At 50.9% G+C, this 15,327-nt stretch overlaps 1 protein-coding gene across 1 annotated transcript in view; it reads left to right on the top strand.

Annotated features, from left to right (window-relative positions):
* Positions 1 to 682: 682 nt before the first annotated feature.
* Positions 683 to 15,327, top strand: part of CTNNBL1 (catenin beta like 1) — an 81,255-nt gene continuing 66,610 nt past the window's right edge. The window contains exons 1-2 of the mRNA XM_063296842.1: positions 683 to 798; positions 14,458 to 14,643. Coding sequence (XP_063152912.1) covers positions 769 to 798; positions 14,458 to 14,643 — 216 coding nt within the window. The 5' untranslated portion in view covers positions 683 to 768. The remainder of the gene's footprint in view (positions 799 to 14,457; positions 14,644 to 15,327) is intronic.

Consider the following 15,327-nt stretch of genomic DNA (forward strand, 5'->3'; position numbering starts at 1 on the left):
AATGGGTTTAGCGCTCTTCTGGAATAGCGCTAAACCCATCATCGCCAGATGGTTGGGCCCTGGGAGCACAGGACTTCCTTGCGCAAACCCAGAGCAAGTTCTGACAGCGGGCCAAACTCACTGACCGGGCCATCGGTTAAACCTGGCCTCCTTCCCAGCCCAGGAGATCAGTTCGTGGATGTCTGCCTGCTGCCTGATCTTTGGGAGAAGGGGCGGGCGGGCGCGCGCGCGTGTGTGTGCGTGAACCAGGCTGGGGCGTCCACCGCTTCCTGCCCTGGCTGTAGGGAAGGAGGGCCCGGCCGGTCAGATCCAGGCGGGGCCGGGGTCGCCTTTTAGCCTGGCAGTCTTCCGTCAGGCCGGGGCGGGCGGACTCAGCCGATGCGGGGGCTCTCGACTGCCCCTTCCTGCTCGGCTGCAACGTCGCATCCCCACTGTGCGTATTCGTGACATATGCGTACTCGGGGTGGTGCACAAAGAACGGCGATAGGACCTATCAATCACCAGCTGGTTCAGCAGCTGCCCTTGGCAATCGGGTGTCGCCAGGCAATTGGGGAGACTACAACTCCCATGATCCCCGCGGCGTCGCCCGCTGCGCCCTTTTGCGGAATTTACGGTCCTCGCCGCTCCCCGCGGCGCTTTACGGCGGCGGGGGCGGCGGCGCGCTTTACGGCGGAGGGTCTAGCCCGGCCGTCTCCCTGGTCGCCGCGTGGCGCTTTACGGCAGGCCCCGCGACCTCTTGCGACGCTCGGCGGCGCGGGATCGGCGGCCATGGACGTGGGGGAGTTGCTCAGCTACCAGGTGAGGCGGGTGGGGGGGTCTCCTGGGCTGCCGCTCCCATCATCCCCCGCCGGATGCCCCGGAGCGGGGCCGCTTGCGAGCCCCCGGCCGGCGGGCTGCTCACCGAGCGCGCGGGGCGTATGGGAGCTGTAGTCCAATGGGAGCGGCTCAGGATCCGGTGAGGCATGGGTGGAACTCCCCGCCAGGAGAGGTGGGGGGGCGGGCTGGGCCTCGTGGGCCTCCCCAGGTGGACCGGGTCCTTTTCTCAGCCGCCCAACTCTGGGCGTTCGGGGCCTGGGATTCCCTGGTGGTCTCCCATCCACTGCCAACCAGGTCCAACCTGACTTAGAAGGTCGGCCAGGGACTGCCCCGCCCCCCCCCGGTCATAAGGGAGCATCCAAGCGGCGTGGGGGGTGCATCCATTCGCTTCAGCCTGGAAAATACACCTTTGCCTTGGGGAGGGGGAAATTGTGGCCCCCCGTCCCCCCCTCAACTGAAATGCACACGGGCCCCCAAGTGTGTCAAGGGCCCCGTTTCTTGGCTGTACTAACACCCATGCATTGTTTACTTGGCGACCATATAAATGTATTTTGTACTAACTGTTTTTAATTATTTTAACCGTTCTATGGTTTTTATGATTGTAAGCCGCCCAGAGTCACTTGCTGAGAAGGGCAGCTGTGGAAATTAAATAAATAAACAAACAAACCTTTGCTAGGAGGGCACAGGCAGGCAGGGGGTCACGAAGAAGGCGGGGGCCACGTTCTCCCTCACCCCCGCCCCCCTGCTCCTCTTGCCCATCCCCTTTTTAGCTCAGCAGTTGGTCCAGAGCAGTGTTTCTCAAGCTTGGCCGCTTGCAGATGGGTGAACCTCAACTCCCAGCTGGCTGGGGTGTCCTGGGAGTTGAAGTCCACCCATCTGAAAGAGTCAGGCAAGAGGTAATTAGTGGCTCATTTTCATAGGTTTTAGGACCCTTCCTAGCCTGCTGACGTGGAATTTGCAGGGACCAGGCAAAAGGGTGTCAGACCTCGAACAGAAACCGTTGCCTTAGTTGGTACCTCCATCCAGATTTCTTTCCAGGCTTGCTCTCTTGCAGGGGATGACAGGCATAAAGGAGTAAAAGGCCCTCCGTTTTCCCCAGCCGCCTCATGGAGCAGAGTGGTATCTCCTGCCCCCCAGTTTCACCCTGTGCTGGGTGGGGAGGGCAAGAAAGAGATGCCCGGCTCCTTTTCCAGCAGGCGAATCCGCCTTCTTGTACACACGCATGTGATTATGGACTTGGTAGGCTTGTTGAATGGGTTTCTGAGTCTTTTGTTTGAGTTGGATTTTGTTCTTAGCTTTTAATAATTGCATTTTAAGATTATTATCCCTTCCGAATCAAAAGGGTTAGTGCTGTAGTAGCGATTCAATACAGAAAATTGAATTCACAGAATAAGTCATGGGATCATTCACTCGGTAGAGCCCATTTAAGCATGGGGGGGGCTGTTCAGCATCTGCTTAAATATATCCAGCAAAGGGGAGCTTCCCTGGGTCATTGGGGCCACTGCTGAACTGCCCTTGCTGCTAGCAAGGGTTTCCTGGTGCTTCCTAGATTCCAGAATGATAGTGAATGTTTTTCATATTTTTGTTTTGCAGTTCAATCCTCATTCATTCTTTATGAGGCCAAGCTGCTCAATGTGCTTCTTTCATATCGAGTGCTCGCTCTTGCATTCAGTCCACCTTCGTTCAGTTCCCATTCATTCTTGACCTGATTCCACCCTTTTTTGCCACGCTTCTTAAGAGATCAGTTCTCTCAGCATTCAGCTTTGTCTTAGGTTACCACATGACAAAACCAGTAGAAGATGACAGATGTCTTAGCTTCTTCAGACAAACCTTCCTTCCTTACAGAAGACCATACACTCTCCCCCATTTTCTAACCTTCCACCCAGGGTTTTCCATGAGGCCTGGGCAATGTGAGGCCTGTGGCTTGCCAAAGAAACCAAAACTTTTACAGATTCTTGAATTCCAAAGGAACTAAGAGTATGGGGATAAGTAACACCCCAAGGAGCAAAAGGCCACAGCATCTGCTAGTGGAGCCAATGGTGGAAAGCCAGGAACAGGTAACAGTGAAGGAATGAAGAACAGAGGCAGGGCATTAAGCTGGAAGTAGGAGCCAGATACAAAGCAGCTTGCAGAGTTGCTTGTAATCTGACTTGTGCCTAGGATCACCAAGGATAGTAATCAGCAGAATTCAGAAGCACGCAAGCAAAGTAACATAATTATTTTGTTTCATAAATTTATATGGCTGCCCATCTCGTCTACATGACTCTGGATGGCTAACAATTAAAGCAGAGTAAAAACACAACCAAAAATTGAAAACATAAATAACATAACACAGCATAAAATAGCAGCTGAGAATAATCAAACACCTCACAGTCAATATAACTCAAAAGCAGGCTCGCCCGCACTATCAGGGCCCCAGGCTTGATGGCAAAGCCAAGTTTTCAATGCCTTGCAAAAGGCCAGCAGGGTTGGGTCATGTTTGATTGGGGGTGGGGGGAATGATGTTCCAAAGGGCGGGCACCGTGGCAGAAAAGGCCCTCCTTCTGGGTCCCGGTAGATGGCGCACTCTTGCAGATGGGACCCGGAGCGTGCCTCTTCTGCTGGATCTAATGGGACAGGCAGTGTAGACCCTCCTGGGGAAAGGTGGTCCCGTAAGTAACGGGATGCTTGTCAGAGTGGATGACAAATCAAGCTCTCTGGACCAGGGGTTTCTAACTATATAAAAATTAGAAAATATAGGGAGTGTTTTTCTCCTTTCACAGAGCTTGAGTCAGCCATTGAAATTCAGGGTCCGCAATGCGAAGCTTCACTGAATTTACCTGCCAGTTGTTGCAATAATGGCAGCCAGCTTGGGTGGTTTGAGAAGGGCCCTGGACAGATCATGGAGAATCAGGCTCTTACTCCTGGCTACTAATGCTGGTGGCTGTTTGATACCTCCTGAATCCCAGGTGGCAGATCCTCAGTCCTGGCTGCTGGGTGGAGGCAAGGGAAGGGGCCTCCGGCTCTCTGGCCCTGGCTGGAGAGCAGCCGGAAGGCATCCAGCTGGACGCAGAAGGCTGGACTAGATGGGCCAATGGCCTGATCCAGCCTTGGGGCTCTTTTTCAGCTGGCTATGAATCCACTAAATTGTCGTGCTGTCCAGCCTACAACGAACTAGCTTGCTAACCAGAATGCCACGGGGAAGTTTATCAAATGCTTTAATGAAATGAAGATGTATAGCACCCCCTCAGTCTATCTGTTATTTCAGCCTGCTCTAGTTAATCTTCTACGGTCTTGAAAATGGAAGTGGTAGAGGATGTGGGGGATATATTTGATTATACATATTTGGGCTTGTTCAAATAACTCCCTGCTTCCATACATCTCTGTTTGAAATCACATTCTGTTTGCCTTTTTGGTGCCCTTTTAGCCCCCCTTTTCTCTGGAGCTTAAGGCAGGGTGTGTGGGGGTCTCTCTGATTTAATCCCAGCAATAACACTGTGAGGATCGCCTTAACTGCTGCACCAATGTATTTGTTTTATGTACTGTTAGTTCTAATTATTTGTAATAATTGTAATTCTTGTTATGAAGGAAGCAAGTTAAGCTAAAATATAGTGGCATGTAATTTTTTTCCTAGTTGATACATAAAAATCAATTACTAATTTAGAACATGAGTCTTTGGGGCCTCCTCTGTTCTCTTCCCTCACGCTATTGCTTTTCGTTTTCCTTCTTTAAGCATTGTGGCCTGGTCCCTCCAAGATACTCAAGAACATATCTAGAAGTACCCCCCCTCCATAATGCTAATTATGTGTGAATATTTATGTATTCACTTCTTGAAATACAGGCATTTTAAATATCCATATTCCCTATTGCAAATATGATATTTGTACTTATAAGGGCAATCTATTAGGAAAAAAAATATTAATGTAACTAATACACAATGATCAATTTATCCATTTTGTAGAGTTCTTCAAAGCCTTTTGGCTTTTTTCGCCAATTTTCCACATTTGAAATGCCACCATGGATCCAGTGGGAGCTGTACTTGAGCCTTCTGGTATTTTCTAAAACCAAATGAGAACAGAATTAATTGATTATGTTGCACCAATTTATATCCATGAGGGGAATAGAGACAGCAAGTCCACTGCCAGAATCATTGTGGAAGACCGTTCGGTGGTTTCCCCAGTTTCCTTGCAAGCTGATTCCCCATGAAACTGACCAGTCGCCTTCTCGGACCATCCAGACCAGCTGCCTTTATGGCGACTTTGGAACAGAAGTGCTGATTAATGGGGCATTTTCACCAAAATGTAGAGATTCCTGGCAATGCAGTTTGGAAAAATTGCCATTTGTGTCATGCAGTGTAGCAAAGATGAGGTAATTTTTATAATTGCCTCTTGACAATTTGTTGAGATAAATTTAAAAAGGGTTCTGCGCCACAAAATTCATCAAGTTCAGAATCCAAAGGATCTTCTTGGGATTTTTTAAGAGTTGCAGGAGAAATTGCTGTCTCTGATGGAAGCCTTTAGTATGATGCTGATATTCACGATTGCTCTGAAGTTTTCCTTCCAGGGGTTTGACTGGGATGCGCTCGTTGTACTGTTCGGCAGCACCCGCCGTCTGAATGGAGTGTGAGGAAAGAGTCTCGCCCCCTCCAGTGGTGCCAAGTGGGCCACCTTCCTCTTTCCTCTCCCACTTCGTAAAAACTCAGGTGTGGAGATTGTTCAGAGCACAGAAGTAGAAGCAGAGCCTGTGGATGTTGGATCCTTGTGAGGACGCTGAGAGGGTTCACACATCCTGGTGTTGGCTTACCCTGTGGGGCGAACCAGTCGGTGTCATTTAAACCATGTTTTATGGCAGTGTTTCTCAGCTGTGGCCACTTGAAGATGTGGGGACTTCAACTCCCAGAATTCCCCAGCCAGCCACGTTTTATGGCTTAGTGTCTTTAGCAAACCCAGCCTGTTACAGTCTATTTAGCAAGCTGTGGTTAAACAAACAGGGCCTCATGTGGTATGTGACACCCTCTCTTTGCAGTTTTCCAAATAAGCCTCTCTCCCGCGAGAACAGCCGTTTGTGGTCCTAGCGCTGGGGACTTCTGCGAGAATGCCGTGATTCAGGCTCTGTAGTATGGCATTCCCCTGGAAGGGGGCGTCTCGGTCACCTACCTCCCCACCTGCCCCGGGAGCCCTTTTCTGGAGAGCCGTGGCAAACGGTTGATTTCCCTCCCTCCTGCTCCAAAAATCTCCTCTCGGCAGCTGAAGGCAGACTTCCTAAATTCAACTGATGTTTTTATAACGGCGTTCTGATCCATTTATTCACTTGCGGCCTGGAGTTTCATGCTCGAAAAGGCCTATCCGTCATCCACATTTCAGGAGAAGGCCCCGAACCGGTTAGGGCCTTAGCCAGCATCGTTACGGGGGCGGGGGGGGGGGCGGCGAGACGTTCTGGCTTAAGGGAGGGGAGGCTGCATTGATTTCCGCAGAATCTTCCAGTTCAGGATGGAGGATTCCTGTGCTCGGGCCAAGCGGTGGTGCGGTTTCTCTCACCTGGTTCTTTTGCTGCAGGCTGCTTTTGCTCAAAGTCTGGGACGTGCAACGTCCTTGCCTGCTTCCTCTGTGCGGTTCCCCCCTTCTGCATCTGCCTTCCTGGGTCAAAGTCCCTGAAGGCAGCTGCGGTCATTTGCCCCATTTCTCTCCCCACCTCTGTCCTAACCCTAACCCCCTGCTGTCCTCCTGCACTCAGCCCCTCAGGCCAGCGCTTTGTTTTACTTCTAAACCCAAGGGGAAACACTCATTTTTCCTCCTGTCATTGTTTCTTTAGTTTTTTTGGGGGGGTTGCTATTATTGATTGCCCTCTCATTTAATTCTAAGTACTTTTGATATAATTTGCATGTGGCACGGAAGACATTATAAAATGTAACACTGCACTGTATTTCATCACAGTCGTATTTTTTTTGGCCATTTGTGTGGAAGAAGAAAATTGATTTTCCTCATAATTTTTTTCTGCCAGCTTTGGAAATGAAACACTCCTGCAGGGAGAGGAGTTGGGGGCGGGGGCGGATTGCATTTATTCGGGCATGTTTCAAGCCCCTTCAGCCTCTCCCCCGTGGGTCATAACCTGGAAGGGGGGAGGCAGCCTTCCTTTCATAACAGCTGCCTGCGTCTCTGCTTCATTGCCTTTGAGCTCCTCTTAAAGCCTCTCCATTGGACATTGATCTAGGGCAGTGTTTCTCAACCTTGGCCACTTCAAGATGTGTGAACTTCAACTCTCAGAATTCCCCAGCCAAGGTTGAGAAACACTGATCTCGGGCATCTGATTCTGTGGCTGGTCACTCCCACTTGGTGTTTCTGCAGGACAGGCTTTGAAGTGAGGCTCTGCGTATGGTTGATGGACAGGGCTGGGTGGAGGCTTGGTGATTTCTGCTAGATTTGCCATTCTTTCACTCTGACGTGTGGCAGATGATCTTCTGAAAAGTCTTAATTTTAGCTGTTTTTTCCCCCATTGTCAATTTGAAGGCGATATATCTGGAGTTTGATGGTGAGGGCCCCCAATGAAAACCATTGCCTCCAGGCCCCAACTCCTATCTTGTATATAGGGACATTCAGCTTTTCCAACTGAGATACAGGTACCGGATGGGTCAGGTCTTCCTAAAAGACATGGTCTTGCAAGTATAATTGGTATCAACAACTACTGATCGTAGTCCACTATGCCTTGATGGGTAACCTCTCCCAGAGATCTCATGTAGATATTAAAGAAGGAGAGAATCAATCCCTATGGGTTCCCCCAAGAGGACACTGTGGAACTGACTACTTCTTCTCCATGATCGCCAGCTGGAGTCACCTGCTTAGGAAGGAGTAGAACCACCCTCAGACAGTGCCTCCCATCGCAAACCCTCACACGTGATCCAGAAAGATACCACATTTGATGGGACTGAATGCTGCTGCGGGGTCAGGTCGGGTGAAGAGGGGCGGAAGTCCCTCCTCCAGGTCTGGACAGAGGTTATCCCCAGAGCCACAAATGCCATTTCAGTCAGATAGCCAGGCCTGAATGCAACTGAAAGGGGTCCAGACAATCTGCTTGCTGTAAGACGCCTTGTAGCCAAGCCAACCCATCTTCTCTGCAGTCTTCTGGAAGAATTGAGACAGGGCAGCGGTCCCACCCATTTTAGGGAAGGCCTCTTCAGAGGAGGGTTGTCAGCCTCATTAGGTAGAGCAGACCAAGAAATCAACGCAGGAAGGCTAAAACTACTTTTACTGAGATTAGCTACAGCAGCCTTTCTCATTCTTTTGACCCTGGAGGAGCCCTTGAAATATTTCTCAGGCCTCAGGGAACTCCTGCCCATTCAGGCTCCAATAGAGGCCAGAAGTTACAAAATTATTGTATTCGTTTCATGGGTAGGCCAAATGCATTAGTAGTGTTCTTAAACTGAAAATAAAGAATGAAACTGACCTCTTTAATGTGAAGTTTCCCAAATTTGAAATAATTTTTTAAATAAATCGTGATCTCCCAGGAACCCCTAGTGACCTCTTGTGGAGCCTGACAGTGCCATGGAACCCTGGTTGAGGAACCCTGAGCTGCAGTAACAGAATCTTGCAAGTTGGGTTTTGCTGAACGGCCTCCCTCTTTTTACACTCCAGTGAACGAGGGAGGTGTCTGCCTGAACCACTTCTGAATGTCATCTTGTTGCCCTGGACCTAAAATGCATTTGGCATAGTGCCTTCCCCTAAGGATTCAGTGACTCCAACAGGCCACCTGAAGGAGCCAGGAAGGGCAAGGCTCTAAGCCCCTGCCAAACCCCTTTCCTCTTCATCAGGACCCAAGCAGAAAAGAATCCCAGGTCACAATACAAGATGCAGCCCTAGCCCCACCTGAGACCCCGTAGAGAAGTAAGGGGCATTGGGAGGGCTCTGTCTTCAAAACGCTCAGCAAACGTGTCCCAGTGGCCGGGTGGTAGATCTCGCTTGCCTCCCTGGCAGGCATCACATGGACTTAAATAAGGTCACTGGTGCAAAAAGGGTGGTGGCGTGTGAATGCCTTTTTTGGCCTTGTCACCATAGTGTGGGCTCCACCACATCTCTTACCCATGCTCCGTCACTTCACTCCTGGTCTTCCTCCCACGGTGCTCCCTGTGTTGCTTCTGCAGCTTCATCTCCTTTTTAAAAAAAAAAATTTTTATTATTAATTGTTCAATTAATTAAGGCACACAATGCAGAATATATCTCCTGACATTCCTTAGGGAACCCAGGTGCACCTTGGGATCTGCAGCCAAGGAGAGGCTGCTTGGGGACCGTCTCATCGAGCACTCCGGCCGCCTCCCGCCTTTGGCCAGGCGTCTGACAGGCCAGCCGGCCGTGTTGTTACGGAGTTCCTTCCCTGCCTGGACCAACCTGACTAATTGCATTTCCTTCCTGATTCTCTTGGATCTGTCTTCTCTAAACATTTAATCTATGCTCCGCTTAATCAAACAGCCAAGTTCCCTCGGTGCCAGGCTTGGCTTGGGCTGGGCTGGGCAACCTGCCTCTTAATTCAGTGCTGAACATTGATCGGGAGGGGGAGAGGGAGGGGGATGCTGCTGTCTGCAGCAGCAGAGAACACAATAACAACGAGTGCCGCACCTGGTGCTGCCTGGAGAATGCAAGAATCCATAAACTTTGCAATGGCAGAGAAAGCAGGTGCAGATGGTCTGAGCTGATGATTAAATACTGCTGCTGCCTTGCCCAGAAAAGCTGCACCCAGCCCTCCTAGGCCTGATTTCTGATGATGTCCAGGGATTAGGGCAGTGTTTCTCAGCCTTGGCAACTTTAAGCTGGGTGGACTTCAACTCCCAGAATTCCCCAGCCAGCTTTGAAGTCCACCCAGCTTAAAGTTGCCAAGGCTGAGAAACACTGGAGTAGGGGGTCATAGCCAAACTACCTAGTTCAAGGGTTTCTCTTCCAGTCTGTCTCGGGAGGGGAGAGCGGAGCAGCCGCCACGATGCCTTAAGCTGACCGGTGTGTCTGCAGTCAGCTGGTTCCTGGTTGCCACTCTTGGTTTCGGAACAGAATGTCTGCCTGATGCCTGCGGGCCGTGGCGAGAGAGGGGGAGAGGGAGTGGGCAAGGGCGGGTTTAACATAACTTTTCTTTGAAATTGTTTATATAAAGTGCTGTGTGAAAATCTCGTCCCTGCCCACCTCCTGTAATGTCTTGGCCTGCTGCTGGTAGAGAGGGATGGTGCTGAACAGTGCCTGACCCTGGTGTCCTTGTGGGGTCACGCTGGCCTTTGTGAATGCTGGGCCACAAGGGCCTAGGCTGAGTACCTGTGGTCTGCCGTGGGGCTCTCCCGCATCTTGGCTGCCTTCCTTCCTGGCCGTGTGTGGCCTCCTTGCTCCTGCCCTCATTTCTGTCCTGGTTACGGAGGTGGGTTCTGAGCAAAGTGTGTAAGAGCCTCAGCTGCTTTCACATGGCTTCCCACAGTGGCCAAACAGGTGTTCCACGCACAACAGGGCATCAAGGTCACTCCTGTTGCCAGACGTTCCTCCTTCCACAGCTGGAGCTGGGTGGCATAATGCTTCTAAACATCAGTGTCCCATGTTCTCCTTGCAGCTGATGCTTGACCTTTTACGTTTTGTCTCTCTTTCAAAGCTAGCAAATAGGTGGCTGTCTTGAGCAACGAATTCTGTAGGTCAGATCTTGCACTCGTTGGAACCTTCTTCCCATGACATGCCCCCAAAGCCAGCATTACTGAGCAGGGAAGGCACCTTCCTCCCTCCACACATCATGGCCAGGCCTGCCGGATGTTTCTGAGTGGCCGGCACTTTCGGTCCCACCTGGAAATGCATCAGCATCCCGCCGTCCTTGCCCGTCTCCCAGGGAGCATCCCTTGCAAAGGACAGGGCGGGGGCTTCCCCATCTGTGCTCATCGTAGCTGCACAAAATGCCCTCCATGTGTAGGGCCTGCGAATTCCCCTCTCAGCATGCTAGCCAGAAGCTTAATTTCCTGTTTTAGAAACTGCTTTACCTAATGCTGATTACTACTTTTGAGAGGCACTAGACAATACAGGGCTGGGAGGAGGCTGTTTTAATTCAGGTGTCACCAAAAAGATTAAAAGCGTGCTGGGAAGAGATCGGAGATTGCCTCTGAGTTGGGGCTGCTTCCTGAAGTCGTCTAAATTGGTAGCTCTCTTTGAAGGCTCTTTTCAGCTAGATTCGTCTGCTGGAACCCTCGTGCAAAAAAGCCCTTTCATGTAGGAAGGTGCATTTCATCTTCTTTTAACAAATGATTTCGCAGGACCATAGTAACCAGGTTTATTTGCTTTTGCACTAGGCAAAACAGGCAATTTTTTAAATAAAATTAAGCCAGGTGCATTACTTCGTGCCCAAGATACTTTTCGCTCTGCTCCTCCCAGTTCCAACCCCGTTGAGTTGCCGATGAAGCTGGAGTTTGCCAGAGCTTGAGGATGTGTTCTTTTGCTGGAAGGAGCTGTTTGAAAGGAAGGTTCCAGAGGCTGGGCAGCACCACAAGCAATCCCGCGGAGGGCACCTTCCAGACGCCGTGGCTCTTTACCTATTTATGGCAGTATCGGTAAATCACCTTTCTGCCCCAAGGGTGATATACAGCATTACCGGCATGCAAATTACGATTAGAGCGAGCTATTTTTATTCAGGATGCAGGGTGGGACTCAGAAACCTGTCCAAAGCAAGCTTATCTTTGCGGCTCACATCAGGTCCCTCATAGACGGGGCCAGAGTGTCCTCATTCGGTGGTGTTTGGGGGGGCACCATCAACGTGCTGCCCCGAAAGGACAAGAGAAATGGCTAAATAGTGGTTTCATGCCACAAAATGCAAGGGCAGGTTGTGTAGTGGCAGAGAGTGTCGCTCTCACTAGCTGTTCCCTAGAAATTAGAGGAAGGTCCTAGGGTTACACACGCTTCCTGCTGTGAGTAGAAAAGGGCATTGAGAGTCGTGTAATAGCTTGAAGTTTAGGGTAGCGGTTGCTTGTGCGGTGGTTTTGGTAGAGCGTGTGCCCTCAGAGATCGGTGGAAACAGTTGCCTGGGGCTCCCTTGGAAGCTGAGTGGGTGTCTCAGGCTTGACGCGGTGGCCCCTTCCCCTTGGCTAGTTGGCTGCCCAGTGGCTGGTGCGCCAGGCGCCAGGTGCTTTGATGCTCAGCTTGAATTGCAGCTCAGCCTGCTGGAGATGAAGGGGCTCCATGCTCTCAGAGTAGTGGCTAAATGAGATGAGACTCGCCAAACCTCAGTGCAGGCTACCAAAGGGAGGGTGGCGACAAAGCCAATCAGAAGGCTCCCGCCCCGCAGTGGACTAATTTGGTCCTGAGATTAAAGGTTGGCAGCCCCACGTGTTTTGCACGAGCAAAGTGTTCCTTGTTAGGGTGGCTGTCTGTGGGCAGTGTTCAAGGCAAGGTCGAAGGGCGATGGGAGCATCATTTATTACTTATTTTTATTGTAACGTTGATACACCTCTGACTCTGTGTGGATTCCCAGCAGTTTGCATAGAATCCGAGATCATAAAATCATAATATTCTACGAACTTTCGTGAAAAACTGATGACAACACCCTACTTGGCATCTAGCTCAGGGCCATCAAGGCACGCCAGAACAATTTCATTCAAATTTCTGGGGCAAGGAGTTCCATAGAGATGGAACACGTACTAAGCATTTTTACTGCTCCCCCCCCCCCAACTTGGTTGGATTACTGAAATGGGCTGTATGTGAGGCTGCCCTGAAGGCCACTCGGAGACTGCAGCTGGTCAGTTGCGCAGCACTGTGGTTAGTTATGAGTGTACCTCAGTACGTCCGATAACACCACTATTCTGCAAGACAAAACCTTGGTTACTGGCAGTGTCTCTGGTGGAATGCAGAGTGCTAGTTATAACCTATAATGCCCGTCATGAAGCGGGGCCTGGCTATTTGCGGTTGGCACACTTCAGGTCCCATCTATTAAGCAGTGCCATCTGGGAGGGCCCCAGAAGCAGGCCTTCTGCCTCTGCACCCCTGCTGTGGAGCAGCATGCCCCCCCCCCCAGTTCTAGATGGCTCTGACCCTTTGGCCCTGAAGACTTGGCTCTTCCCTCGGGCACTGTGCCAGGATGCTGCATCAATATGCGTCAATATGTGAGAGGTGAATGTTGATCCCGGTGCCACACAGATTGATACGTGGTTTTCTTGCATTATTGTTTTCTTTTGTGATTTTTATTTTTGGCACTTGGCAAGTAGATGGGAGGGAGGGAGGGAGGGAACGCGTCTTACAACTCTGAATTTCATCGCCTCTGCCTAGGAATTCCCTGGCGTTCAGGTGCAAATGTGTGGGCAGCATTAATACTTACACTCTGCGCTCTTTCATAATTGGTCATAATGACTCTGTTATTGCATATTAGGGAGGATGGTGCCCCTCCCACGCGCTCTCAGTGGCGGTCCAAGCTGATTGCCACTGCCAATAAAGGCGCTGATTGCGGGCTCTGAGGATATGGGCCGGCGTTGTAGGGGAATCTCAATTTCGCAGCGGTTCTGGTGGTACAAGCTCCTCTATGGTACATTACTTTGTGTCTAACCAAACTGTGTGCTCCCCTAAGCCCTTCATTACAGCTGTAGTCTTGCAGCCTTTTTAATTAAAAAGAAAAAATGAAGGGGGGGATGCAGCAAGCAGCAGCTGGAGGTGCACGTGGCCTTGAGAAGCCGTCAAAGGCAAATCTTTGCAACCATTTTGTAACTTCGGGGTGGCCATCTGAAGTGTGCAAAATACGTTTTCTCTGCACCCAAAGATAGGCCTGGGGGAATTCTCTTCGCTGGGATTCCCCCCCCCCCTTAATTAGCTGGTGAAGAAAAACCAATAACTTTTTCTTACATCCGCCCATTTGCAGTCCCTTTGTGAGATCTTGGATCCTCCCACTCGCTTATTGCATCCGGTCTCTTTCTGGCAGGAAGAGTGGCTGAAACAACCCAGGGAAATTTGGGAGGAAGCTGAGAGCAGGGGACGCCTCCTTCGCACCTGTGGTTATCTTGGGCATGTGTTGTTCTTTCCTTGTCTCCTCACGAGGAGACCTGTGCCAGTTTTTCGAGTGGGCGGCTCTGCTTGAGGCCCCCCTCCTCATGGACATCCTCGACACCATAGATTAGAGGTGGTGGGGGCGCTCCTCTTGCGGGCCAGGGGCACCGCAGTCTTCACCTTGAAGGCAAAGCTGCATTTCCAGGCGGCTGGGATATTTTCCCCCAGTTATCCTACAGTTGGCATTGCAACCCGTGCTGCCCTGGCCTCTTCTCAGCAAGGGCGGAAAGAAGGGAGGGATGGAGGAAGGAGAGATCCCCAAGGGGGACACCTTGGAGGCGGCTCTTTTCACGTCCGGGGAGTGGCAGCGTGGCCCCTTGCCCTGGCATGGGATGGGTGCTGTCCCTCCAGAGGTCCCTGCCAGCATTCCCTGGTCTCCGTATGGCTCAGACCAGACGGGCATGAAAGAGATGGCAAGGACCACTGGAGTTGTTCCCCATCCCTGTTCCGAAAAATTCTGAGCAAAATGAGCAAAATTCCGCCACTGTTTCTCTTGCTGCTGTGACCTGAGCAAGGGAGGTGGTTGAGGCTGACTCCGGCAGCCACCCCGGTGGTGGTTTTAGTTTCGGGCCCGCAAGAGGCAAGGGTGGACTGCTCTTCTTTGCTGACGGCTTGAATTTTTTTCTTCTTAAAGCCAAACAGGGGAACAAAAAGAACACGCGAAGATGAGGAGGAGGATTTTAAAGTGCGCCACAAGCAAGCCGGTTCTCGGGAGCGTGGCCGCTATCGGGAAGAAGAGCCCCCTGCTGCGGAGGAGGCAGAAGATGAGAGAAAGAAGCTGCTTCACATAATTGAAAAGGGAGACGAGGAGGAGGAAGAGGTATGTTTCTGGTCCTGGCTGTTGGCAGAAGCCAGCCTTTCATTCCCTTCTGGCTCTGAAGGGCGAATTTGACCTGCTCCATTTTGGAGAAGGCGCCTCTTCACCTTGGGCCCCAGCAGATCCTTGCCTCCCAACTCCCACGCTGTGGGGATCCCCACTGACTGTGGCAGCGGAGCCTCTCTCATACCTGGGCAAGATGGGATGAAAGTCGAGCTTAGCAGTGCTTCCTCTTTGATGAATGACACTTTATGGCAGGTTTCTCCACCTTGGCCACTTGAAGATGTTGGACTTCATCTCCCAGAATTCCCCAACCTTTTGACCCTGAAGGAACCCTTGAAATATTTTTCAGGCCTCGGGGAACCCCTGCACATCCAGGGTCAAATACAGGCCAGAAGTTACAAAATTATTATATTTGCTTCATGGGTAGGCCTGTATTTATGCATTAACAATGTTCTTAAACTAAAAATAAAGAAACTTACCTCATTAATGTAAAGTGGCCCGAATTTGAAATAATTTTTTAAATAAATCGTGATCTCCCAGGGAACCCCTAGGGACCTCTCGCGAAACCCGAGGGTGCCACGGAACCCTGGTGGAGGAACCCTGCTCTGGAGAAGTACCATTTACCTTAAGACAAAGCCCGCGTCTCTTCACGGTCCATCTTTTGAAAATGAAATGGGCCATTTC

This window comes from Candoia aspera, chromosome 3, assembly GCF_035149785.1.
Source record: "Candoia aspera isolate rCanAsp1 chromosome 3, rCanAsp1.hap2, whole genome shotgun sequence".
NCBI classification, from domain to species: Eukaryota; Metazoa; Chordata; class Lepidosauria; order Squamata; family Boidae; genus Candoia; species Candoia aspera.